Below are 27,695 nucleotides of genomic sequence, written 5' to 3'. Positions count from 1 at the left end.
CCCCCCCCCCCCCCCATGTGACCCAATGAGATACCGCCTGAGGCAACTGCCTCATTATAGGGATGGCTCTGGATTTACAAGCGGGTGGTATAAACCACTGCGTGCGTCAGGGGAAATTGATATTTGACCCATCCAGCCAGTTGAATACATGCAGTGGCCAGCGAGGAATGAAGAGACAGCTTAACAACAAACAGCCACTGCATTATACTTATACATATAAAGTGACTCTGTACTGTAACCAGGTTATTGTAACAAGGAGAAGGGGAAGTGTCAAGTTTCTACCGAGTCATTGTATGATTATGTATTTGTAGCCCCCATCACCTTCTGTGAGGTGGCTACTAAACATTTAGTGATTGCCAGGGCTGTAGTCAGCCTGGTTGGAATATAGTTGACATTTATCTGGTTAATTCCAAGTGTCTAGCATTGGTTGTACCTACCTGGGTGGAGTGCGATTCTGCTGTATTGTGGGACAGCCAATGAGAGACACTGAATGTATGTACAGGACAGCAGCCAATCACTGGGTTTCTCTCAATCAGTGGTGAATGCTGGGATAGGGTACATATACTGGAGGGAATTGCCATGTGCTCAGACTAGTTGGGACCAGCCATGGATTAGCACAGGACTGGGTGCTGTCCAGCCACCCTCCAGGCTAGGCCTGAAGCCGGGCAGAGGCTGGAGTGTGGGAAGTGTTTCCCTGAGCCTAAAGTATGGAGGAGGCCTGTGCTGTTGCTAGAGGAGGAGCACCAGGAAAGTGGATGGCTACTGAAGGTGCTCAGAGGACCTCAGAACATGGCTGGTGTCTCTCCTGCTGAGGATCTGTACTCATCTGCTGCTCATCTGTTACTCCAATTACTATTTGCTGTACCACAAAATCGATCTACACTGATATGCTAACAAAGCTCTGGTGAGTCTGGAGCAGTGGCGGACCTAATAACCAAAGGGCCTCCTGCGACTCACCTCCATCCCGCCGCCTGTTACTATGGACGCGGCCGGGAGGGGAGGTGAGTCACAGGACCCGTCCCCTCACTGAGAAGCCTGTCAGCAGTGCGGGGCCCCGGTGTTCGAACACCGGGACCGTGCACTGCCAAAAAAAATCAGGGCTGGACCCCACTGAGGCTGTGGGGGAGCCCAGGGCCGGACCCCACTGGGTTATTCGGGCGGCACTTAGGGGGTGAGCGCTACATGTTTCTGTTCGGTACATACCTGCAAGGTGTCATGAATGCTCCTCAGTGGTCCCACTGAAAGATCGACTTCGCACATGGTTCCTCAGCTGTTGTATCAGCTCAGGGTTTTGCTGCTGAATCTGTTGTGCAAACTGTTGTCCACTGCAAGAAGTGGATAAAACTATTCATCAGTTACTATTCATGTTATGTGGAAATCTGCTTTTTTTTTTTTTTTTTAGATGTTTGAGTGTTATAAACAATCTGAAAATCCTAGCAGATGACATACTTACGCTTGGATAAGGCCTGAGAGGTCTGTTAGCCCTCCAACACCAGCAGCAGGACCCCCTCCAGCATTAGACATCATTCCAGACATCCTGCAAGTGGGTAAGCAGCATGGTAAGTCCTGTACAGTAACAATACAGTCATTTCATGCACTGTATATATAAGACGCAAGTACTGCGGGCCTATGATGTATAAAGTTGGGAGATCAGAAAGCCTAAAGGGAACCCAAATACATACGATCATTTTCACCTGAATTGGGTGATGATCTCATGCCTGTGGGTAGACCCCATTTCCATTTGGCCACCCATTGTCACAGGGAACATTGATCAAGCAGGTTGGATACTCTGCCCCTATCGCTATTGTGCCCCCATCATATAAGTGGTACCAACTGTGTCTGCTCATCTCCTCCCCTCTCTGTCCACAAAACCAGGAACATTATGACAAGTATACATGTCCAGCTGCTCTCTGTGGTCCATTGGCACCATAGATATGTGTTTGCACTTAAACCAGCTAAGAATCATCTTTTTGAATGATTGGTAAATAAACATGCATGCTCCTAATGACTGAATGTGGAAGTTTGTGTACTGAACAGACAGCATGCTCAAGGATTGATAAAGATTGGTTTGCAAAATACAACCTGGCCAATCAGCTCCTTTTACAGGTATTAGTTGGCCAGGCTGTGTCTGCAAAGACTGGTGAGTGACCACAGACAGACACAAGTGTTTCCTGATCCAACCATAATAAGAAAGATCAGACAATGATCATCCTATGTTTCTGGAGTGCTCCTTAACCATAGATGGTGGTCAGACGTGTGGACTTAATTTAGACAACAACCTTTCAGTGGCCACTTTGTTATGGACACCTGATTGGTAACTCATATTCCCCAAGAACAAATCATGAAGCCGCAACTCACTACATAACGAATGATGATGGTGGTGTATTGGTGAGGGATCTACGTTCACTGCTTTAAAGCCACAAAATACTAATTCTTCAATGGCTACTTCAAGGAGGAGTAACTTGAAGGTACCCTTTTATAGGGGAAATGGATACATTTTAGGGATGTACGGATACCAGTATCAGTGCCGATACTGGACCTTTTCACAAGTACTTGTGAAAAAGCCCCGTTAACAAAAACCGATAGCAGCAATTTATTTTTTCAAATTGAAGCGTCAACTGTTTACAGTGCTTGCAATGGCCCGCACATCTCCCCCTCCTGAGAACCTCCACCCGAGACATCAAGCCGGCACCCCTGGGCCGAGCAGCCGCACAGAGTTTGTAACAAATTCATATTCTATTATCCTGCATTGCTGTATAATGTATTGCTAGAATTTGTAGTCCTCTATAGCTGATAGTATTCTACATTGCTGTATAATGTGTTGCTGGGACTCACAGGACCTTAGACCGCTGGAGCAAAGGGGAAGCCAGGCTTCGGTGAGCAGTCTAACAGCCAGTTGGCTGCGAGGATTGGGTGAGTATATCTTTTTTATTTTTGTCCCTAGACAAAAATGAGCACTTAACTATTGCAGTGCGGGGGTAGCCACATTGCATGGGTTAAGAATATTTATGATCTTAACAAAAATGACTCAAAACCATTTTAATTTCCCTAAGAAATAGGTGGCATACAAATCTTAGAGGGCCACTAGATGGTGCTACACTGACAGGTTTGCAGAAGAGTAATAACGGTGGATGATAAATAACCTGGAGAGGTTAGCTACCTGTTTCCCAGTTTGCAGGTTAGCCTGTGGGACATAGCTATGCAACAAATAATCTAAGAACACCTCCATCCAGAGGAATTTCAAATCACTGGGTTTAGAATAGCTTAGCATACAATGCTTAACATCTGATCACACACCTTTAATGCCTCTATCTGCAAGAGGGGTCCAACAAGTTTACATATTAAAAGGAAGTTATCGCTGCGTTATTGTAATTGGGGTCATGACTACATCTGTGCCGCACTGGATATTTGTTCATTTAAATCAGTTTACAGATCTGCTTTCACTTTGGATATTCAGGAGTGTATTTTTAATGGTAAGTGTAATAAAATAAAAAAATGATAGCAACTGAAATTCAATGTCCCAATAATGCATGAAAACATCCAAAGGAGTGGATACTTTGTGGGCATTAGGTACACCCCATGGACTTTTTACAAATATTTAAACACGCAAACATCAGATCTTCATTCAAACAGTACCTAATGATAAAAGTGATACACATGAACAAATGCTACCTAAATCTAAGGTCTCGTTCACACCTAGGCGTATTGCATATGCGCGACTGTCGCGCGACCATCGGTAAAAAAAAGTTGAGCGACAAACGCGCGTTTCCGAAGGCTACTTGGCTGTATCCCAATGGAGGGACGGGCGGAAATACGCCAAGGCGGGAACGAGACCATTGAATACAATGGGATTTATATTTTTGAGCGTTTTGTAGAGCGTTCGTCGAGCGTAGAACGGGCTACAAAACGTTCAGGTGTGAACGAGGCCTAACATGGCATGTTCAATCTAAATGAATGAAAATGCAGATTTACTATGTAGAACGCGCACACTGCCCGCTCAGCATTGCAGTCATCGGAAGCCCGCCCCTCAGGGGGGGCGGGCTTGCGATGATCCCAAGTACGATCTGCCTATCCAAGATGGGCAGATCGTACGGTTTTTTAATTACTTTACAACCATCGCAAGACTAAGGTCTTGCGATGGTTGTAAATGGTTGTTACAAGGTGATAGAAATATATACATTTATTGCCAAGCCAATGTTTCAGTGGGAGAAAAGTGTCTTCAAACTTTAGTGGTGTATAGTTTTTCTTTAAGGCCCCTTTCACACAGGTGGTGCCTGTTCCATTCAGCAGGGGATCAGTGCTCAGATCCCCTGCTGATCAGAGTACGGAAGGGATGTCACTTTTGCGACATCTGTGTCCATTCATTTTTTCCTCCATCTTCCGTAGGAGGTATCAACTGAACTAACCAGACCATGTCAGGTCTATGGGCAGTCTGATGTAAGTGGATATGTTTCTGTCTACATCCAATTACCCCCCAATCCATCACAATCAGGTCAACCAAAACGGAACTGTTTTTTTCTGGATCTAGACAGGGTTGGGGGTAATCATATGTAAACAGAGGCAAGTCAGTTTACATTCAGCTGCCCATAGTTACATTGGACTTCCAATTAGATCCGCCTGAAAAACTGACTGGCAGATCTAAAAGGGCTGCCCGTGTGAAAGGGTCTTACTGTGTGTACTATTTGAGATACATAGAGGGGCATTTATCAAAACTGGAGCAGACAACACGTGGAGCAGTTGCCCAGGGCAACCAAACAGCTTCTCTCTTCAGTTTGCCCAGGTAACATTTGAAAATGAGACAGAGATGCTGTTTGGTTGCAGTGCAAATCTGCTCCAGTTTTGCTAAGTTCCCCCCATACTGTTTTGTATTCCCTCTTGTTAGACTGTAATAAATCAATACTACTTTAAAAATTAACCCTGTCTTCCCAGTGAGGTTACATTATAGAGGTGATCTTGATAACATCCAGTAAAGACAAGCCACAGAATCATCTTGGTTTCATGCCTAAATGTACATAAAATACATAACAAGGTATAGTGCTCACAGCCGTTGCACTTGTGGATCCTGCATCAAGCTGGCTGCCTAGATGGGGAAAGGGAAAAAACATCATATAGGCTTATTAATAGCAATGGACAGGTAAAAACTGCTACAGTCAAACATTGATAAAATAACGTTACAGTTTCTTCAGCTTAACCACTTCCTAGCCCTAGTCAGTGGTGATGTCATTCTTTTTTTTTTCTTTTTTGTTATGTCGCACGTTCACATGCATTGCCTTAAGGCCGTCCATTGAGGGCCCATTTACTTTGTGACAATGCAGTAACATGCGTGTTACGTTACCACAATGCATGGTAAATACGTCGGTGCGATGCCGTGCCATTCATTCTTTTTTATAAATTCTTTATTTTATATTTTAAAAGCTTTGACGGTTTTCTGTACAACTTATTGTAAGTGCTAAAACATATTTGGGATTCATATTAAAACAGAGCTCCTGGCAGATATAAAAATAACACCACTTCTGTATTCGAAATTTGTCTTGGTATCAGCCATACGTAATCTCCTACACTACAGCACTGGAAGAGGGAGGAACAGCACCCAAAGCCAATCAAGCACTTCTGCAGTGAAGGACTGCTGACAGTGAACATACAGACAGAAGTAGAGAGCAAAGTGAGCTGGGATGATGACTCCTTTATTGTCCAATCAGCAGGTAGGGGAGTATAATTGTTCACCTGTGCTCCTGCTGTTGCAGTGAAGGTGAAGGATCTGTCTTGCCAAGCTGGCTGTATAGAATTACAAATCCTTCAGCAGGTAAAACAGTATGTGTTTCATTTATAAAAGTTCTGCCTGGCGTATCATGTGCATGGCACTATTGCCCCTAGATGGGGCTGACCAGTATAGGAAATACACTCCTCAGTGCTATCCGGGGTCCTAATGCCATTCGAATGGCATCTGTGTGGTGTACACCTTTCTAACTAAAGTCCTATGTCTATTTGAGGCAATTATTTAGCTGCTTGCCTTGAGTTCAATTTAATTGTATGGTGGTGGCCCAAACAACATTTTGAACATTTGATCACCTTAAAGACCAAGACCACCCAATTCTTTCTGGCTTCTTATGTGTTGGGGACACCATTGGTGATATAGAGGATCTCCACCAGAATGACACCTAACAGCCATGGCAATTGCACATCCAAATTGGGTAAATGAGTTTGTTTTCAGTTGAATTTAATATACAAAAAGATTAATAAAACATTTCAGAGAAAAACAAATGTAGAGGAACATCTCACCATGCTCACGAAGGCTGGGTTATTCATGAGGCTCGTCATATCAAATCCCCATCCAGCACTTGTCTACAGATAGGGAAATCACAGGTGAATAAAGGATGCACACAAAATAACTGGCTTCTAATACCTATAAGAACTAACACTGTAGATTTCAGATCCACCTTGGCAGATCAGAAATTGTTTTTCTATTAGAGCAAACTGGACCATGATCTTTACGCTTGTTTTTATACATATCCTATAGATCTACTGAGGCCTTAGGGTACTGAGGATGCAGGTTTTTTATTTATTTATTTTTGGTTGAACTTGATGGACATGTGTCTTTTTTAACCTGACTATCTATGTAAAAGGTGCCCATACACCTTACAATTATCTGCAGATTTTCTGTGGTCAGATGGAAAAAGTGCAACAGATTGACCCAGGTGGAGATTACTTCATCCACACAGTTAAGTGTAGATGGAGGAATCTGTTGCACGTTTTCCATCTGACCACAGAAAATCTGCAGATAATTGTAAGGTGTATGGCCATCTTAACTATTATTACCAGTCCTGTAAACAAAGCAACTGAAGAAGACATGCAAGTATGCCTTCAATCTTCTTAAATGACTGCACCTCCTGTCATCCTTACATTTATATATAACCAATACATTTCCCCCACCACATGGTATTAACTAAACTAACCCCTATAGGATGCTGATCACCGGGTCTTACTTAGGACTTACCTTGGTCTAATTTCTTCTTAGGCTAAACCAAATCTGCTACTGTATAATCAAATGAGATGAGAGCATCCAAAAGGTTGTTAAACTAGATCTCATCTGCAGATATCCTGCTTCACAGTGCAATGGGAAGGGCTTGGATTTACCATATAAATGGTACTGTTAAAAGGAGAAATTGCCCTTCCCTCCCCGGATCCCATTGCCCTCCATACCTCCACCCTCCTGACCCTATCTCTTTCTCTCTGCCCCCACCCCCTTTTTAACCCCACTCCCAATTTGCATTGCTGCCAATATCTGTGGACCAGACCCTTTCATTTGTTCCACTTGCCCCCTTGAGGTGGGGGATTGGATATGCAGTGTTGATTCCTCGTGCCTTTACACAAACAGAATGAGATGCACGTTGCACTCTAATGGTTGATTACCGTTATCATCTCATCATCATGTTGTAAAGTAGCCACCGCTCCAAGCTCACGCCCGTGATAGGTCATAACTTTAATACAAATTAACTAACTAAACATGAGATTGCAGTCCAACACGGGAGCAAGCTTGGAGTGGTGGGTACTTTACAACACACACAGGGACTATGGGGAACAAAAGTAGCCCCCCTCCAGAAGGCAGGACAGTGTCAGCACCAATTTAGAGATGATTTGAGGATCCAAAGCTGAGTGATACACAAATAAGATACATTTATGTTAATAGTTAAGGTACTTGAATGTATTTTTAAGATTTAACTCCTGAGTTTAGTGTCACTTTAGGCTCAGGTGTGAATGGGGGCAATCAAAAGTTTTCAAGTGGCCTTAGTACCAAGACTTTTTACCATTTCTCATCAAAATGAATGTTGTACCAATGTATGGTCAGCAATATAAATCTGTACTAAGTTCATCAACAGCTCTTCACATTTTCCTCTATTACCAGATACAGATCTCTCATCATACAAAGTTATATGAAAAAAAGGCATCACTGGCACCTCTTCAGTTGTGCAAGTCCCTCTCAGCTGGCTCCCAATTTACAAGCAGAGATGTTCAAGGATCATACACACCTAAATGGGTGCCATGAGTGGCTTCTTTACATAGATTACCAACATTTTATTGCAGCCTCATTTTCGTCCTCCTCTACTCAACACATTGGGGTTGATTTACTTTGTAAAGTACTTTTTTTTTTACTTTGTTTAGTCAATAAGATAAAGCTATGCTGACTTCAATCAACCAATCATGTGCAAGCAATAATCCTGTTGTTTTTTTTATTCTCCTTGCACAAATTCACTTTGTAGAATAAACATGCTCTACTATATTAGTAAATCAACCCCATTACCTTCTAGTACATGTTTCTAGACACTTTCTCAAAGGCATGTGCTGTGATGAGTTACTCCTACTAAAGACAATGAAGGGTAATATCAGTAGCAAAATCAGTTTTCTTTATGGTATGAGTACACTAATCCTTTAAAAGTCACAATGCACTTACAGGACTGGGGACTTGTCTGACTTTCTGTTCTGCTATCTTCAGGTAGGTCTTATAGGATTCATTTTCAGGGTCTAGGTCCAAGGCCTTCTGGTAGCTGCCGATTGCTTCTTTGTATCTATTTAAGGCTGCCAGGGCTCGTCTGTACACAAATGCCAACCATAAGATATTACTTAATATGTTTCAGAAAGGCTTATTTCACATTTTATATCCCCATCATTTTACCTTGACTGTATTATTAAAATATATCCAGAGCCAAAACATTTTATAGCTTTGGACAGAGCACAGAAGTATTCAAATTTCAGTCAGATCTTTTTTGCTTCCTGTGTCCTCGCTGGGGAGAATGACCTTCTCTTCCTGTCTTGGAGACCATTGTCACCAGTACACAAAGTGATGGGAAAGTCAACATGGATTGTCACCAGAACAGAAGTAGAGGGAAAATCTTCAAATGGGGATATCAGTTTTGGTGACAAGCAGGGGCTCCCCTTTCTCTTTGAAGAGACTTCCATTCACTTGCTGTTCTGTCTCTGGGATAGAAAGTATAGTGAAATATCCTCTATGGTGGTCACCAGAACAGAAGTACAAGGAAAATCTTCCAATAGGGATATCTGTTTTGGTGACCATTGTCACCAGCACATAAAGTGATGGGAAATCCAAAATGTTATGATTGTAACAAGAACAGAAGTAGAGGGAAACATCTTCAAAGAGGGACATCTGTTTTGCTGACAATTGTCAAATAGCGGATTCCCTTTCTCTTCGAAGAGACTTACACTCACTTGCTGTTCTGGGCATATCTGTTTCCATGACCATTGTCACTAGTACACAAAGTGATGGGAAATCCAAAATGTGATGGTTGTAAGTGTAACCAGAACAGAAGTAGAGCGAAAGTTTTCCAATGGGGATATCTGTTTTGGTGACAATTGTGAAATGGGGATCCCCCATCACTATAAAGAGACTTCCTCTCATTTCCTGGTTTGTCTCTAGGATAGGAAGTAAAGCTATGGGACACAGAGTGGAAAAAAAACTTTACTCTGATTTTTACCGTTCCGCATTTTATCCTCAAAGAAATGGCTTATTATATACTTTAAATAAACCCCCATGTGGAATGAATCAATTCTAATAATCTAATTTAGTTACATTTCATACCTTGCACATGACATGAGAGAAGAAAAGGTGAGTGTGCCCTGCAGGAGAGGGGGCATTAAAGTAGACCTGTTGCTTTGCTTAGCATGGACAAAGCAGAGGTTTGCATCAAAGACCTTTACCCACATTTCTGGACGTGGAAGCTGGTGTCCTACTCTCTTTCATTGCCACATACGTTGTATATGTGCCTTATGTGGATGTTATGTAGTGTTCTTAATGCAGCTAAAGTGGTATCGGTATATGTGGAATCCTATATACTGGATGTTAGAATGTTGGCAGAATGTGCAGGAACAGGTACAAGCTTTTGGCATAGCAATATTCTACATTAAGTTGGAGATGCTGGCTGAAAAACAACAGAACAAAACAATGTGAACAATTTATACAATGTAATGAATGTACAAGCAATGTCAATTCACACCTTGGAGTTGAAAAACAGATAGTAGGTGATCTCTTACCCCATTCTCCCATAGGCTTTGCTGTATTTTTCATCAATTGATATGGCTTTTTCACAGTCTGTTATTGCATCCTCATGGTGACCTAACTGAGTATGTGCGGCGGCCCTGGAAAATATATGCAGAAAAAAAAAATTAACAAATGGAACCAAAAATTACATAGCATCCCTAAATATATTCTGAACGCTATTTTGTAGACTGTCCTTACTGTATGTAATATAGCTCATCAGCGGTGTCATTAATGGCTTATAAATAATTGTTTCTTAATTGGGAAGGTAGTTGATTTTAGAATCAACGTTTAACAAGATATAATATTAATTACACCTTGGGAACTATTTCCTGTTATTTACAGCCTTGGGACTGGCTCCATACAACACAAACTCATCTAGCATGCAATGCTGCTCTGGAACTATAAAATTGATCCAATAAGAAAAATAAGTTTCTGTATCCTAGCAGCTGTCAAAGTTTTTGGTGACCCGAAAAGGACTTTCAGTGTTGCTGCATGTTGTGCTTTACTCAAGCAGCTTCACACCAGCATCCAAAAGGAAACACAAAGGAATTGAAGAAGTCTTTCTAAAATGAATGCTCAAATACAGGAACTGACACATTTATTGTCCATCAACAATTGGATCAGTACAGTACAAAAATCCATTTTAAGTCACATGGTTTACAACCAGAAGACTCCTAATAAGTTCTGAAGAGAAGTAGAAAGCATTTACTAAGGAAGTGGTACCTGTTGCAGTAATATACTGCATTGTTTGGATCCAACTCAACCGCCTGTGAGTAACACTCGACAGCAGCTTCATAGTTCTGCTCCTTCATGTAATTGTTACCTAAATCAAAAAGTAGATTCAGTTAGAAAAAACAAAGAGAAATTAAACTTTATACAACTGTGTTTTCTCTCAATCACTGTTTTTATAAGTGCAGTGGTACCTCGGTTCACGAACTTAATTCGTTCCACGATTCTGGTCGCGAACCGAATCAAACTTTGTTCAGACCGCGATCTCGACTAGAGGAATAAGTATATGTATAAAGTCACTCGCACTCCAATAGAATTTCAAGTCAAAAACGGTTTATTGACTCAATTGCTGTCACATCACATCGCTATATGATGTGATAGCAATCGAGTCAATAAACCGTTTTTGACTCGAAATTCTATTGGAGTGCGAGTGACTTTATACATATACTTATCTTAGATTGCAGAGGCATCTGCAGTCACTTTGGCACCCATCCGACTCTAAGGGTATTATTCGGTCAGGAGTGCGATGGGTACACTGGATTTTGGACTCGACTAGGGGAAGCCATGACCAGTGTCAGAGCAGGGAAGATGGCTGCGGTTGTGTTCGCCACCTGATGTGGTGTTCGTGAACGGAAACAAAATTTTACCGAACTTCCTGTTCGCGAACAATTTGGTTCACGAACGATGCGATCGTGAACCGGTGTACCACTGTATAACATAAAAAAATTGATGCGATATAGGTAAAAGCCTAAAATATAATCAATAAATTGTCTACTAATCCGCTGCCCAAGGACAGACAAACATTATGGGGTATATCTATAAAAGCACATGGCTGGGCGAATGTCGTTTGCACAGCATTTGTACCTCTAGATGGAGCCAAGAAGCACAGAGAATTCCTATGCTCCACAGCTCCACCTAGTGGCAGGAATTCTACGTGAATAGCATTTGCCCAGTGTATTGCTGGGTGGAACATTGACACAATACTAAAGTGCCATTGTAGACTCCTAAGTTGGGTATACAAGGTTCTATTTTTTCATTCAACCTGCCTGAATAAAAAAAATAGAACAGTTTCCTCCATCAACGCTTATGGAGCATTGCCGAACAAATTCCCAGATTCTTGAATTGCATTCTGACAGCGGCCACTGTCAGAATACTCAAACAGTTAGCAGCTGATTGGCTGCTAGCTCAGTTTCAATGAGAATTTTCCATCCAGTTCCTTCAAATGATTGATCAACAGCGGCACCCATGGTAAGCATTTTGGCCCAACTTTAGAGTCCTAAAAACTACCTTTTGTCTTGCTTTCCTTCTGAAAAATAGCAGTGCACTTCCTGGTATGTGAAGGCGCCTGTGCACATTTGTGCCCACAGGCTCACATATCTGCAGTGTGAGATCTCAGGCACTGCTTCCTCTGACTGCTAGTCTCAGGAGATTTGGAGTTAGATTTAGTGATGTCACTACTGTGGTGCTCGCTGTTGTCCTTGCTGGAGGCTCTGACATAAGGAAGCAAAGCCCTGCTTCACACATTGACACAGTGCAGAAAAAGAAATGGTAAGTCAGTAGTGGGGAAAATATCAGCTGCAGAGAACCTGCTGGCAAAACCAACTACAGCTTTGCCCAATGCTTGCCACTTTTTGAGCACAGTGCATGACATAAGCAGCCTACCTTCATCTTTTAGCTGTTCAGCCTTTTCTATGTCAGCCGGGGAGACTGAAGGGGATTCTGCTGGCGTCAGTTCATCATTCTGCAGAAAACAACAAATGTCATTTGTGGCCCTCAGAAAGCATAAAAAGACCAGAAGCTTTTTATGTCAGACAACAAAAGAAAAGAGAACGACAGAAGATCAGGTGAAATCAAGGATGAACAAGGCCAGCATTCTTTTTTCATTCTTGTTTTAAAGCCCAGCTTCAGCCAAACATTTTTTTGGGTGGAACCTTTTCTGTTTGTGACCACCATTGGGAAGATTTCCCCGAATTGTTTAACCTTGTGAGACCACAAATGAGGGAACAAGGGATACTGGGACAAGATACAAATGAATAGTACACTAAAAGATAAAAAAAATAACAAAAAAGTTTTTCCTGTAATACTCACCTTTAAAGAAAGAGCTGGACCCACATTAATTTTTTTATGTCACTAGAAGTCCTCAGTCTGATGGCCAGCATCATTCAACCCACTTCCTCTAAACCTAGGCTCTAATGGATCATGAGACTGCATGGAGGAGAAACAATTTGTGTGTTTCTTTGCCTGGAGTTCAGCTTCAGCTGACTACCTCCCCACCATTTGCTCCTCAAGGGGTTTTACCAGCAACTAGAAGACAGTAGGTGAATGTAAAAATGGAGAAACTTCAGCTAAAACAATATCAATTATGAGTCAACTCAAGTATGAATTACTCCACATTGCCTGCAGCTACAGAGATCAGCGAGTGCTTGTTTTAAATCTTACAGGGCAAAGCAACTGGTTTCCCCCTACTGGTAGCACAAACTCACCATTTTCTTGAATCCCCCAACCACTCCATTCACCTGCAAGAAGCAGGAGAAATTACTCAGTGTAAGCTACAAGTCCTCAAGTCATAGAATACACATAACCATGTACCCTCATAGTGTGACAGCTCTGGTGCTTGGTAATTGGCCCAGCACGGTCATGTGGAGTAAGTCACATGGACTAAGATTTTCCTCATATTTCGAAGTATCAGCAGAGGACCAAAGGACACGTTAGCTTGTGCTGCTGGGGAGGTGAGCATTGAAGCAAACCCCTGCACTGCATGGGCAAAACCAACATTTGTCATCTAATGACAAATTATCAAGCTGTATTGCATACAAATATATTGCTAGAAACTGTACGCACAAGTGGTGCTTTTGGGAGACAGAATAGAGCTAAACAATAGTTTATGGCAGCTTCAAAAAGACTTCAGTTGCCATCCAATCACTGTCATGAGAAAGATATAATTGTGTTCTTTGGACCAACCATGTGAGTGAATGGAGGAAAACAGAATAAATGATGGACAGGCATTAGCCATGAGAGGACTTCACTCAAACAGACGAATAAAGTATACACTTCGAGAGAGACTGCAACCAGAAGCCATTTTTCTGAGAATGCTTGATAGCTATGAAGTCCTGTTCAATACAGAATTTGTAGACCAACAACCACCGAAGCTAAGTGATTTTTTTTTGTTTAGTGTATCCTCCTATAGAAACCTTTGCATGTGCTAAAATAGGGTAGATAGTGTATACATGTGTATGTATGTAGCAGCCTGTTTGTTTTTGTATTGTTTTTACCTGTCGCATAGTAGTTTGTGCACGTAGCCTTTTGTATAGTAAAAGTATGTTAAATACTACTTCTGGGTCCGTTTCCTTGGCTTTACTACAAGAATCAGACAAACAAATAGCTGTACAAGTCTGCCTAGCGAAACACATGCCATGCTAGTAAATACCCCTGCTCATACTTTGTGTATCTTGGAATTCAATAATGGCTTGCACACACTCAGTAATTCCAATCCTGCAAGATGTCAGACAAGTTAATAATGATTCAGGATTTTTTAGCCATAAAAATAATATATTAAATGTTTCCTTGTACACGGGGTCCAGAGAGAAAAAACGTCATAGCAGATCTAAAAATTGTACCTACTAAATATTATCCTTCAGAATGACTTTGCTTCTAGGAACTAAGAAGACAACCTCTTATCCTTTCAAATAAAAAACAAGCCTTGACAACTTAAGATTTCCCTGGAGGTCGCTGACAAGAAAACCCGGGGCTTTGTGGATGTGATCAAGATTAATTAGGTAATCAAACGTTAAAATGAGAAGTTTGACTAACTGTGAAATGTTCCCAACCTATTCCTGTTGGAATAAGGCTGTATTAATTAGACTCCCACAGCTGCCCATATTTGTAATTGGTATATACTGTATATAAAGAGCTATATTTACCTTTTCATGCACATTGACACAAAAGAAAAGTCACAAGGACCAAAGTTTTAAAAGGATTGACCATATGAACTGTCTCAAACAATTGGGTCCTTTCAATAAAATCTTAAACACCAGTCCTATCACTTTTTTCCCTCCTAAAGCAGAAGGTTTTCTATTCTACAAAATACACACATGCATAACAAGATGAATTATATCTTCAGATGAGACAATATTGAAACTGCACCTAACAAGACTAACCTCTAAGTAAATATTTAATAGATTTCATAGGACACAGTTATTATTTCAAGCCAATGTACAGCTTTTGCAAAAAGAAAAAAATGCAATAAAAAGAAAAAAAAAATACATAACGTCTCCCTTTAAAACTACCTACAAACATTGGTGTCTTGGAGATGGGGGCCAGAGGGGGGGGGGGGGGCATCTTGCTGCTCTATTCCCTCCTGGTAGACTCTGAGAGTACATTACCCTATGTGTTAGCTTGGGAACGGGACTTGGAAACGGTTATTCCACTGGATGTCTGGCATCAATGTTGTTCCCGTGTGTCATCTGGTTTACTCAATATTTCACTAATAGAAGCCAATTATAAGGTGTTATCTAGGTGGTATATGGTTCCTGCCAGACTAGCGAGAATATTCCCAGAGGTCTCTCCTCATTGCTTCCGGGGATGTGCTCACCCCGGCACAATGTATCACATATGGTGGGAATGTCCTAAGTTGAGACCTTTTTGGAACCGGCTTTTTTGCCCTAATATTTAGCCACTTACAAAGCCATCCACAACTCTGCCCCCGGATATATCTCAGACCTGGTCTCAAAGTATCACCCTAACCGTCCCCTCCGCTCATCCATTGACCTCCTGCTTTCCAGCTCCCTTGTCCACTCCTCCCATACTCGCCTCCAGGACTTCTCTAGAGTCTCTCCCATCCTCTGGAACTCTTTACCCCAATCTGTCCGTCTATCTCCCACCTTGACTGTGTTTAGGCGTTCCCTAAAGACTCATCTCTTCAAGGAAGCCTATCCCACCTCGACCTAAACACTGAACCATCACGTTCTCAAACAATTCACCCCCACACAGCTACCTCCTCATGTATCACTTACCCCTCCTCTTTTAGATTGTAAGCCCTCAGGGGCAGGGCCCTCCTTACCATCTTGTCTTGAATTGTAATGTCTTCCTTATATTGTAAAGCGCTGCACAAACTGTTGGCGCTATATAAATACTATGTAATAATAATAATTTAGGGTCACTGGGGTGAGGATTCCACGAGATCCCCTATATGTGTTGCTAAATTGCCCAATTCCGGGACTGTCTAAAGCTCTGGATAAATTAAAGGGTTATTAAGCCCTCCGGTGTTTTTGCATATATCTACGCAAAAGGTATATGCAAAAAGTGTAACAACAACAAAAAACCCGTTTTAAAAGCGGTTTAAATTTACCTGCGTCTTCCCCGCGCACTCCCGTCCGAAAATTTGAAAATTCTCGGGCGGCCGCAAAGCATCTTGGGGCGGGCACATGCGCAGTTCACATTTTTGGGCCGGGAGACGAGGAGAGACACAAGGTAAGTCTATGGACGCGTGCACCCGCATGCAGACATCGTGGGACAGGAAGTGCCTGCAAGGACAGAGGAGTCAGCGCTGGGTCGGAGAGAGCCGCAGCAGCGCTGGAGGGACAAATGAAAAGGACAGGAAAGAAGAGGAAGATCGGATTAAGAGACATCATTTAAGGCAAGTGCTAACATTAACATTAGGGGGAGGGAAAAACATATTTGACTTTAATGTCACTTGAATTACTTTCTTTCTGTTGGCATCTAAAATAACCATAGCTAGGGCTTGGAAATTTTTGACAATTCCATTCCACTTGGTTAAAACAAAAAATGTTGTGGATTATGGTCCATGAGAAACTTCACAGCATCCTCCAAGATACTGAAAAATGCTTTTAATTGACCTGGACCCCCTGGATGTTATATACAGGGGTGCTGGAAACTCGGTAACATCCATTTTCTGTTACCTTTTTTGGGTTCTGTTTTTAATGTTTCAATAGATGTTCGATTATCTGGTCGGGGACGGATCTACTCTTCTCAGACTCTTTATCTGTTCTGCTTTTCTTAGTATCTTTTTCCTTTTCGTCTTTCTCTTTTCTGCTCTGTCTTTCTTTAGGCTCACGCACATGAGCTGTCCAGCACATTGATGTGGGACGGAAAGTCTTCTACGTACATTGATATGCAGGAGGTCATACCAAATGTTTTTTTTCAGACACATATGGACCCCTATGCCTGCTATTCCTCTCAAACTGTTTTGGTTTTGTTCTTTTAGATGGGGGATAATTTGGCGAGAGTAGGCGGATAGGCATGTTCTGTTTCACAGAATTACTATGCATTGTATATATGGTTTCTAGTGACCTCCTCTTACTACCTGACCATGCTAATGTGGAAGACTCTGAGACAAGTTTGTATGCCATATTGTTTCTACATCATGTGCTATTCTACTGCTTTGTTGTATTTTAAAAAAATTAATAAAATACTTTGAAAGATAAAAGAAAAAAATATTCAATATTATTTAATATGATTATATGTTATTATAAAATAATAATAAAAATTATGATGTAATTTGTATTAATTATATATTATTACTTTTATTGGTGTTGTTTTTTACATTTGAGCTTGCACAGCATGGCAACCAGGATCAATTGGTTGAGGATGCAATGCTCTGGCTCCTGCAGGCTCTTCCTCCCTGCCCCGGTCTGTCGGTATGGACTTTAAGCTAAGGGACAGGAGGAAGCATGAATAGTCTATATGTGTAGTTACGTGACCAGACGTACTGCATTGAGAACTACAAGTCCTTCTGCCCCAGTGGCAGATAGGACTTGTAGTTTCTCCTTTCACAGATCCTGTGAAAGGATATGTGAATGGACGACACACCTGTGCAGGTGGAGCCCTGCACAGCTGCACCAAATTCAAAATGAATTTGGGGTCATATGAAACATGCTCCAAACAGTAAACTCCTGACTGTACATATGCTGTAACCCTAAGGGCTGATTCACACCACAAAGTCCGCATTCCAGAGCGTTCGGCCTCTGGATCGCACTGGAACGCAAGACGGCCGGGTCCCTGCATTCAGGCGCGGGAGGGTGCGTGGCGGTGCATTGAAGTTAATGGCACCGCAGCCACGCCTCCCGCCCACAGTGCGATCGCCCGCACCCGGAACGCAGGCACATTAGTGCCAGTATTCCGGTCCACTGCGATCTGCAAAAATAGTGCTTGCAGCATTATGCTAATGTGCCTGCATTCTGGGTGTAGACGATCGCAACCGTGGGCGGGGGGCGTGGCTGCGGTGCCATTTACTTCAATGCACCACCACGCCCCCTCCCGCCCCTAAACGCAGGGACCCGGCCGGCTTGCGTTCCAGTGCATTCCAGAGGCCGAAAGATGTCTGGAACTGGGTGCTGCTATTAAAATCAAAACGGGGTCCAGCATCTCACCTACAAGGAAATATTAATGAACTTTAATTAAAGTAACATCCAAATGAATTGCAGGATCCAAGATTTCCCAGCAGAACCTTGCCCGAAGCATCACACTGCCTTCACCGGCTTGTCTTCTACCCATAGTGCATCCTGGTGCCATCTCTTCCCCAGGTAAGTGACACACACATAAGGACAACCACATTATGCAAAAGAAAACGTGATTCATCACACCAGGCCACCTTATTCCATTGCACTGTGGTCCAGTTCTGATGCTCACGTGCCCATTGTAGGTGCTTTTCGTGGTGGACATGGGTCAGCATGGGCACCCTGACCGGTCTGCGGCAACACAGGCCCATGCACAACAAACTATGCTGTACTATGTGTTCAGATACCTTTCTATCAGAACCAGCATCAACTTTTTCAGCAATTTGAGCACTGCAGACCAGAAACATCCCACAAGAGCTGCAGTTTTGGAGTTGCTCTGACCCCGTCGAGATAGTCAGTCAATGGTCACTTCACCTCTCAGTTCTCATAATATTATGGCTGATCGGTATTAGATATAAATAACTGCCCCATCAGAAAATTTAGGGGGAAAACCTTTCACTTTAAGATCATCACAAAAACACAAGAGCGCTCCTTACGACAAGAAGAGTAGAGCGTAAAGCGGACCTTTACCCCTTTTCACTAAAAATCACATCAGTATGCAGCTCTGCATGCTGATTTAAAATAATCTTCCATTCATTAGTTAAACTAACATGTTTTTCTATCTACTTCCTGGTCCAGTTCTGGCACAAATGATGTATTGTGCCAAAGTGTTGTATCCGGGGAAGATTACATCAGCAGAACATTGCTGGGAAATCTCATCTGTAATCTCCTGAGATCTCAGGGAAAAGGCATTTTCCTCCCCTGAGATGATGTGCATGGTCACATGTCCTAGTCACATGTGCCAGATTTTCAGGAAGTAAAGGGAGTTTTTTAAAGGACTATTTGGAGCTCCTGGGATTTGTACATCTCTATTTTAATGAATGTTTTAAAAAATAAAAAACATTATATATATAGATCTAGATATATATATAATGCACCGATACCCTTTTTGCAAGTACAAGTACTGATACTTGTCAAAGTACTCACAGATAAAAGTACAGATACATTTTTGTTTATTGTCATGTGACAGTTTTTCTAAACCAATATAGACTAATGATTTCAGGATAGTGTATGCTGGGACTTTACAACTCCTTTAATGAACATTACAATTCCGTGTAGTACAGAAAATGCCTACACAGTGTGTATACATTACAAAAAATATAAAATATGGGCAGTGTCTGCAGGATGATTTCTGCTTAATATCAGCTGGAATGTGCTGGAGTAAAGTGTGAAGAACATTATACAAATGCAATTTGTGGGTGATTTCATCAGAAAACTATGTGTCAGGTTTACCCTGTAAGGATTCTCTACATACCTGGGTGCATTATATTCAGACTATTTTACAACATTAGAACATTTATCATCTCTGATGTGGAAAAGAGTGGAGAATACTCTGCTCTGGTCACACATGAAGCAGTTTGATAGAACATTCTATTATCTGGCAGGATCACAGGCATGACACTGTGCACATGGAAAGCCCTGCTATGACCTTACCCTAAATTGCTTATAGCTGTTTTTACACTCAGTGTGACATCTTTCCTTAACAATACACGGGGGTGATTTATCAATTGTGACGCACAGCAAGTCCGAGCAAACAGGGAAAATGACAAAGATTAAACAGTAAGCAGACAGGTTTTGTACATGTTTTCTTTATTTGCTACATTCATGACTAAATAAATTTCATTTTTTTAGGTCAATTTTAATGATAGCACATTATACTTCTATCCAGCCCACAAATGAAGCTCTGACCTACTTTGCATATATCCAGCATTTTATTATTCCGATTACACTATTCAATCTTCTGTCCAGCCTAAGGTTACATTTGTCCCTGTCTGCTGGGGACAGCCCCTGTTTTGAGGGGTTTATCCCCAGCATCCCTGTGTATATCCCTGGCTGTCTGGTACGGTGCCGAGACATCCCGGGCCCTGGCATCATGACTGCCCCTTCTTTCTTTTTGCAGCACTCCAGTGCCATTCACACTGCAGCTGCCTCAGACCTTTCATACAGTGGCAGTATCTGAGTTTACAGAGCTGAGCAAAGCTCCCCTAAGCTCCTCCTAAGCTCTAATGCGTGTTATTTCACTCCTTATAGTGCCCAGGGCAATTTGTCTTTACATCTTCAATGTTTGCTTCCTCTTCTAGAAGTCCAAATGGTTTTAGAGCATGCTAAAAATGGGAGTGTGATTTTGTGGGTGTGGCTACAAAGGGGGTATGGTTTATGGGTGTGATTAAAAGTGGGTGTGGTCAGTAGGGGGCCCCCCGGTTTTCATTTTGAAAATTTGGTAACCTTCGTTCAGCCAGCAAATGGAGCTCTAGTCTCCTTTTCACATGTAAAGCATTTCATTATTCTATAAGCCTACTGTTTACAGAACTCATCATGTGTCATCAAAGCAGTAAATCATATCTTATCAGATAGGCAAATCCCAGGTTTTCAATCAGACAGACAGAGCTTCAAAGCGAACTGTGCCTGCTGGGCTGCCTATTTAACTAAGGCATAGTGCTCTTTTTTTTAAAGAAAGCTTATTTTCCTCTAGTGAAAATGGTGCCGAGAGCCTCTTAGCAGCCGCACAAGAGCTTTTGAAGCTTGTGCTCTCTGCTAAATTTTCTATGAAGCTTGTAGTAGTCAGGGTAAGCTCAGAGCTCTTTATGTCTGATTATTTAATCAGAAATCACAGCTTGCAATCTCTTCTTTGAGCTGATAAACCATGATCATCTCAGTGTGCAAGTCAATGGGAAATTGTGTTCATCCTGCTGGACATTTAATGTTTTGGAGGGAAGATCCTCTTGCATGACACGATGATGGGCATATCATTACAGGTAAAAGCACGCATATCACATTCCTCCCCCCCCCCCCAAAAAAAAACCCCCAAAACACAACATCTTCATATATAAAATGCAGGACAATTTTTAAATCTGAGCTGTATGTTATTATAAAACTGCATAAAAGTAGTGGTGATACTACCAATATCGCAGAACACTGGTTGTCAATTTACAAGGTAGAGGGGCCTAAAATGTGGCCCCTGATATCTCTAAAAGGGTCACATATAAGATTTATTATATTTAATGGTACAGAAGCCTGTCATAGCCTTGAGACTTGATAGAGAAAATAGTCAAAGACTGTTCTACAGGAGTGGATGGAGACTTAAATCACGTTGTAGGAGACTGACGTAGGACTAGGGACATGTTACACGACACTGCTAAAGATTATTATTAAAAGCTCCTTTGCAAATCACTTCTCCCACTACTGACAACTGGGGCATGAGAGCAAACACCAAAGGGCCGCATCTGGCCCTTAGCTCACAGACTGGGCACCAGGGCTCTAAAGGAATTTTATCACCAATACAGATTTTTTTTTAATTAGGTGACTATACAGAACTCCAGATAACATTTAGTACAGGAGTAGGCAGCCTTGGCACGAATTGTGGTGAAAGTACAAAACCCAACATGCATTTTTCTCTGGGAGCCATGCCTGTGGCAGTTAGGGTCTTGGAATACCTCTTGGGACTTGTAGTTCCATAACAGCTGAAGTGCCATAGTTGCCTACACTTGATTTGGCCTCACGTGACACTTTATTTCCATCATTTCTTCTGCATAGCTTTACTCTTGCAATCCCTGGCTTCCATAGTAAAGCTTCAGCACATTTAGGGTGTGTGTGGTCTTTTGTTCACTTCAGAACTGCTTTACTCTCTATACAAGTTAAAATGAATGCAAACAAAGCGTGAAGCAGGTTAGGAGGATGTCACCTGCACGTTAAATGCACCTATGATCGTAAATGATCATAAATTCAAGCACCATGATGCTTATACTAAAGTAGGCTATACACTGTGCAAATTCATCAAACACCGGCTGAAATTTGCACAGTAAGTGGCACCCTTCCGCCCGGCATCCTTTGATCAGCTGTTCGAAGGAGCAAGTTGGAAAATCTTCAGCCAAATGGAGCTTGCAAAATAGCAGGGGATTCCTCCATCTGCTTTCATAAGTGTTAATGGAGAAATCTGTTATACTGCTGGCTAAAAGAAGAAAATATAACTGTGCAGGGACATAACTACAGATCACGGGGCCCCATAGCAAAAATGTGATGGAGGGCCCCTTTGATCATATCTCTCTGAGATGTGATTAATGATGCTAAAATCCCGAAAACTCCTCTTGTGCATCTTTACACTGTAGACTTTACAGGGGATTAGCGTTGTTGTCAAATGCAACCACGCCAACCAGTACTGTAATATCTTTGCATGCTCTATGTTTAATTTGCCTCAACAACCTAATGGGGCCCCCCCTTCCATCCTCAGGCCCCATAGCAACCACCTGGGCTGCTATGGCTATAGTTACACCGCTGTAACTGTGTATACCCAGCTTTAGAGTGCTGGGGGTAGTAGAGAGGGATAGAGTGGAACCTAGTAGGTTTTTCTATTGCAAACAGGTTAGTTGATGCCATTCAGCCAACAGGAGCTCAAACCAGCCCATAAAGAGCCCTCAGGTTAATGCCAGACTTTCTTGACAGCCAGCCATGGACTGTTACAATGGTAATGCTCCTTTAAACATACTATTTAATAACCTGGTTTTCCCAAAACTGACAATGCACCACGGTAATAAATAATTCAGATTAAAAAAAATACCTTAAAATGTGCTTGTGAAAATAATTCTTCCAAGGAGTTTGGTGTGGAAGGATGTACATCTTCAGGACTGATTTTAAAAACAGTCTCCAAACACTGTACTGCAACTAAACAAAGACAAAAGGGTAAATATCAGAAATACAGCCCAGCACAGATTGGTTATTTTAGTCAATTTGTATGCTGTTAGCTTTTACATACTTCTGTACCATTGTGAAATGTGCATTATGTTGTGATCTGATACTGTCAGAATGCATTCTCTTGCTAACAAATTTGTTGGCAATGTCAAATAAACACCGCTTCTCCATGCATCAAGGTCCATCAACTTTGGGAGAGATATCAGGTGCCTGCCAAAGGTCGGCATGGTTGGAGTTCAATGAAGAAGATAGATAAACAGATAGATACATAAACACTGACTATATCAGTGTGCGGCTTCTTGGGATCCGGGGACTGCTGTAGAAACCCATTACATTATCTGGTTGTTTCTAGGTCACAAATGTAACTGGCCAGTAACAACAGATGTTCCATGTCATCAGCTGGCAGGCCTACTATGGCTTTATCAGTAGAATTAGCAACCATGCATGCCCCATATTTGATCACTCCATGCTGTATTTCCCTGTTATCTTCCAATGACCAGTTAAAGTTTATGTAAGGGCACTTTTTTTGTTTTGGATAGAGTAAGGAAGAGTTAGAGTTATTAAAAGCTCCATGATTTATTTTCTAAATATTAAATATTTATTATACAGGATTTATATATCGCCAACAGATTGTGCAGCACTTTACAAAATGGGAGAGACAGTACAGTTACAATCCAATTTACAATACAAGTTTCGGTACAATAGGTTTAAAAGGGCCCTGCTCGTGAGTGCTTACAATCTAGTAGGAGGGGCAAGTGACACAAAAGGTAATAATTGTTTAGTTTGAGTTAGTGGAAGAAGTAAAAAGGGCAGTTATGTTGAGGTGGGATAGGCTTCCCTGAAGAGATGAGTTTTTAAGGATCACCTAAAGGTGGGCAGAATAGAAGTGTGGCGGACAGATTGGGGTAAGGGGTTCCAGAGGATGGGAAACACTCTGGAGAAGTCTTGGAGTGAGCAAGGGAGGAGAGAGCTAGAGAGCTAGAGAGCAGGAAACCTTGAGATGAGCGGAGAGGACAGTTTGGGTGATACTTTGAGATGAGGTTGGAGATGTAGCTGGGGGCGGAGTTGTGGATGGCTTTGTATGTAGGTTATTAGTATTTTGAATATTCATTGGGCAATTGGGAGCCAGTGGAGGGATTGGCAGAGAGGAGCGGCAGACACTGAACAGTTACATAGTTACATAGTTACATAGTATATACATAGTATTTGAGGTTGAATAAAGACATTAGTCCATCAAGTCCAACCTATTAGGATCTCATTCTAGGAGTACCTGTACCCCTGTATATTACCGGTACCCCTGTATATTACGGTCCCTTAAGAAATCGTCCAAAAGTTTCTTGAACAATTCCACATTATTTGCTGAAATCACCGCCTGTGGCAGTGAGTTCCAGACCCTAACTGATCTTACTGTGAAGAACCCCCTTCGCCCCTTGTGCTGGAATTTTTTTTCCACCAATTTTAGGTGGTGGCCTCTAGTTTTTGTAACGGAGTTAATTTTAAACAGTTTATCGCTAATGTTGCTACCACCATTAAACATTTTGTACATGGAAATCATATCCCCCCTTAATCTCCTCACCTCTAATGTGAACATGTTTAAATTTAGTAGCCTCGTCTCGTAGCTCTGGTCCTCCATACCCCTAATTAGTTTGGTTGCCCTTCGCTGGACTTTTTCCAACTCAAGGACATCTTTTCTTAGTACTGGTGACCAGAACTGGACCGCGTACTCCAGATGAGGTCGAACCAATGATCTATAAAGTGGCAAAATTATAGACTTGTCCCTGCAATACATCCCCTTTTTAATACAGGACAAGACCCTGCTAGCTTTGTTTACAGCAGCCTGGCACTGCAAACTACCTTTCAGTTTGTGGTCTACAATGACCCCCAAATCCTTCTCCATTTCTGACTTCCCCAGCGGCATACCCATAATTGTATAACCCATTTGTTTATTTTTAATTCCAAAGTGCATTACTTTGCATTTATCGACATTAAACCTCACCTGCCACATTAATGCCCACTCCCCTATTTTATAAGGTGGATGAGTCTTCCAATTTTCTTCCAATGTGTGAGAATGCACATACATTTCTAGCTTTGTACCGTCTCAGGCTCCAGGTCCCAAAACATAATTTCCCAAAAACTCTGTGCAGGGGAGCGCGCACCCAGTATATGTCAAGTGCACATTGTAATAGGGACAGCGCAGGCATCAGCCGCTGTCAATCACTTGCTTGAAGGCAGAAAGAGGGATGAGCAGGGGAGTGGCTTTCTGCGGTTGGTTTCGCGGCTTTGTTTTCTGTGCACGCAAGCAGGGTAGGGAGAGACATACTTAGAGCCAGACGGGAGCGTGCACACAAAGGTGGTTCCACGGAACCCTGTAAGAGGAAGGAGCTACCTGAAAACAGGAACATGAGGGGGGGACATCATAGATGAAGCAAAGCAACCACAGCCTTGGAGAGAAAGACACACAGCAAACATGGTAGGTGCTGAGCTCTGTAGCATTATATGATTTTATAGCCGTGAGGGTTTAATAACACTTTAAGCTGGCCATTCACCAGTAGAATGTTACTAAAGAAATTTGGTTTTGGAACCATTTTCCGTTAGCTAATGGGGTTGAATCCATGATCAAATCTGACCATGGTGATGAAGAAAATAGAAAGAGCTAGACAAAAACTTTTTCTTGAGCAAACAAAATGCTAACAGTAAACACACACAGGGTTATTCACAAAAGGGTGAAGAGTTTGGAGCAGGCAGGAGAAGTGAACAATCTATCCCAAAATAGGCGATTTGGAAACATTCTCCAATTCAGCTCACTTTCCAGTTCAGCTATGTTGTCCTAGATTGTTCCCTTCTCCTGCCTTCTCCAAACACTTCACCCTTTTGTGAATAACCATGATAGTTTTTTAATTACAACAGCCGGTCGGGAAGCTACTCGTCCAGCACTGCCGTCCACTCGTCTGTGACGAGTGCATTTTTCGAGCCCTGCATATGACATTCTACACATGATGCAATTATTGAATGTTCTGATAAGATTTCTTGCATGCACATACAGTACGTACAAAAATCTACCAGAGTATACCCAGTTTTAGACCCTTTGCCAAGTTTTTAATTGTAGTCTGTGTCCTCATTGATGAAATTCCCCCTTCTGCTTGTCCTGGTGACTATTTTCACCCAGGCAGAAAGTGAGGGTAAAGCCTAATACTAAGAGGTCACATGAAAGCAAGATGTTAAAGTAAATCCTCCACGGTGACAAATGTTCTGATGACACCTGTCTAAGAAAAGAGAGGTCTGCTCACTTTGGGGAAATTTCCTCTCCTTTCTTTTGTTGTGTCTCTAAGACAAAAAGTGAAGGGGAATCTCCCCTGCAGGAAACAGACGGCCAAAATCATTCATTTTTAGTTTAAAGGCAAAAAGTAGTAAAAAAACAAACAAGATTGACAGGCAATAATCCTACTTTAGATGCTACATTCTTCATTCTGCTATATGTCCTGTTTATAATATCAAAATAGTGTTTCTATTAAAAAAATATTAATTAAAAGGAGAACTATGGGGCAACATTTTTTTCCATAGTTCTCCTCAGTATATAGCAAGCTATTGCCCGCTATATGCTGAGACCGCTGCTGCTAGGACGGATTCCAACAATACTGTCGAGATCCACCCAGCTGGCTGATTGACAGCGGGCTCTGCCTATCTAGAGGCAGAGCCAGCTATGCCTGCCTCCTGCCCCATCCATCCCTCCAGTCAGCACTGGAGGGTCGGAGAGGGGAGCGGTGACTTACAGTCATTGTTTTCTGCAGGGAGATGATTGGGAAGTGAACGAGTGGCGGTATGTGTTCGCTCACTTCCTGATCAACGAAGCCGGTGTGTGATAGTTTCAATGTAATACGTCAGCTCTAAATATGGGGATGAGTAATTCACTCACCCCATAGTTCTCCTTTTAATGTAAGGTTTTTTTATTGCATTTTTTTTTACCACTTATACTCCAAAGAACAAACAAGTGAAATAAAAGAAAATACAAAAGACATTTTTGTAAATAGTTAAAGATTTTTTTTTTAAAGAATTAGGCAAAAAAAAAAGCAACATAGGAGGTCGGTGGATGGACTCAATGTTACTGTTTCTTTTTTTTGTCAGAACTTTACTGAAATGTTACAAGTGACATTTCACTAAGTTCTATTGGCTCACCTCAGCGTCTCACTTCGGTGCGCTTAAAAAAGTACTGCATTGTGAACTGACCACCATTCATGACAAAGCAAATTGGCTTGTCTTGCGTTTGGGCTCTGCTGGCCATTTTATCCAGTGCAGCCCGAACACAACACAAGGCAATTGGTGTCAATGAGCCCCTAGATCAGAACCTTGGCTGTCAAACTGACAGCTGGTCCCAGCAGCTAAACTCAGGGACGTGTGCTCAGCTAGAAAGGACTCTAGGGCATACTGGTATGTCCTAGGCCCTTAACTGGTTAAAGCCCTTTAACCAAAATATTTTTTTAATGTTTGTATAGAACAGGAACTTTACCACACAGGAACACAGACAGTAATAAAAACATTGTTTTATTACAGTGAGGAAGAGTTATACTTGCCATGTTTTTGATGCTGACTATGTCTCTGAGAGTTGCCCTATCAGGTAATGAACGTCAGACAAAACAGGGCAAACCCCCCCCCCCCCC

General features: G+C 42.0%; 1 protein-coding gene across 2 annotated transcripts in view; it reads right to left on the bottom strand.

Moving 5' to 3' along the window:
- Positions 1 to 27,695, bottom strand: part of SGTB (small glutamine rich tetratricopeptide repeat containing beta) — a 47,653-nt gene that overhangs the window by 3,035 nt on the left and 16,923 nt on the right. Inside the window, exons 3-11 of one of the 2 annotated variants that reach the window (XM_018569184.1) lie at positions 22,910 to 23,013; positions 12,443 to 12,521; positions 10,775 to 10,874; positions 10,045 to 10,149; positions 8,450 to 8,588; positions 6,280 to 6,342; positions 5,043 to 5,080; positions 1,454 to 1,537; positions 1,204 to 1,325 (exon numbers count right to left, since the gene is read on the bottom strand). In XM_018569184.1, the coding sequence (XP_018424686.1) occupies positions 1,214 to 1,325; positions 1,454 to 1,537; positions 5,043 to 5,080; positions 6,280 to 6,342; positions 8,450 to 8,588; positions 10,045 to 10,149; positions 10,775 to 10,874; positions 12,443 to 12,521; positions 22,910 to 23,013 (824 nt within the window). In that variant the 3' untranslated portion in view covers positions 1,204 to 1,213. The remainder of the gene's footprint in view (positions 1 to 1,203; positions 1,326 to 1,453; positions 1,538 to 5,042; positions 5,081 to 6,279; positions 6,343 to 8,449; positions 8,589 to 10,044; positions 10,150 to 10,774; positions 10,875 to 12,442; positions 12,522 to 22,909; positions 23,014 to 27,695) is intronic. The other variant, XM_018569190.1, reaches the window with a different exon arrangement.

Source organism: Nanorana parkeri, unplaced genomic scaffold (genome assembly GCF_000935625.1).
Source record: "Nanorana parkeri isolate BGI_ZX_2015 unplaced genomic scaffold, ASM93562v1 scaffold34, whole genome shotgun sequence".
NCBI classification, from domain to species: Eukaryota; Metazoa; Chordata; class Amphibia; order Anura; family Dicroglossidae; genus Nanorana; species Nanorana parkeri.
The sequence above is the reverse complement of the archived record's forward strand: the minus strand, read 5'-3'. Positions and strand labels throughout refer to the sequence as shown.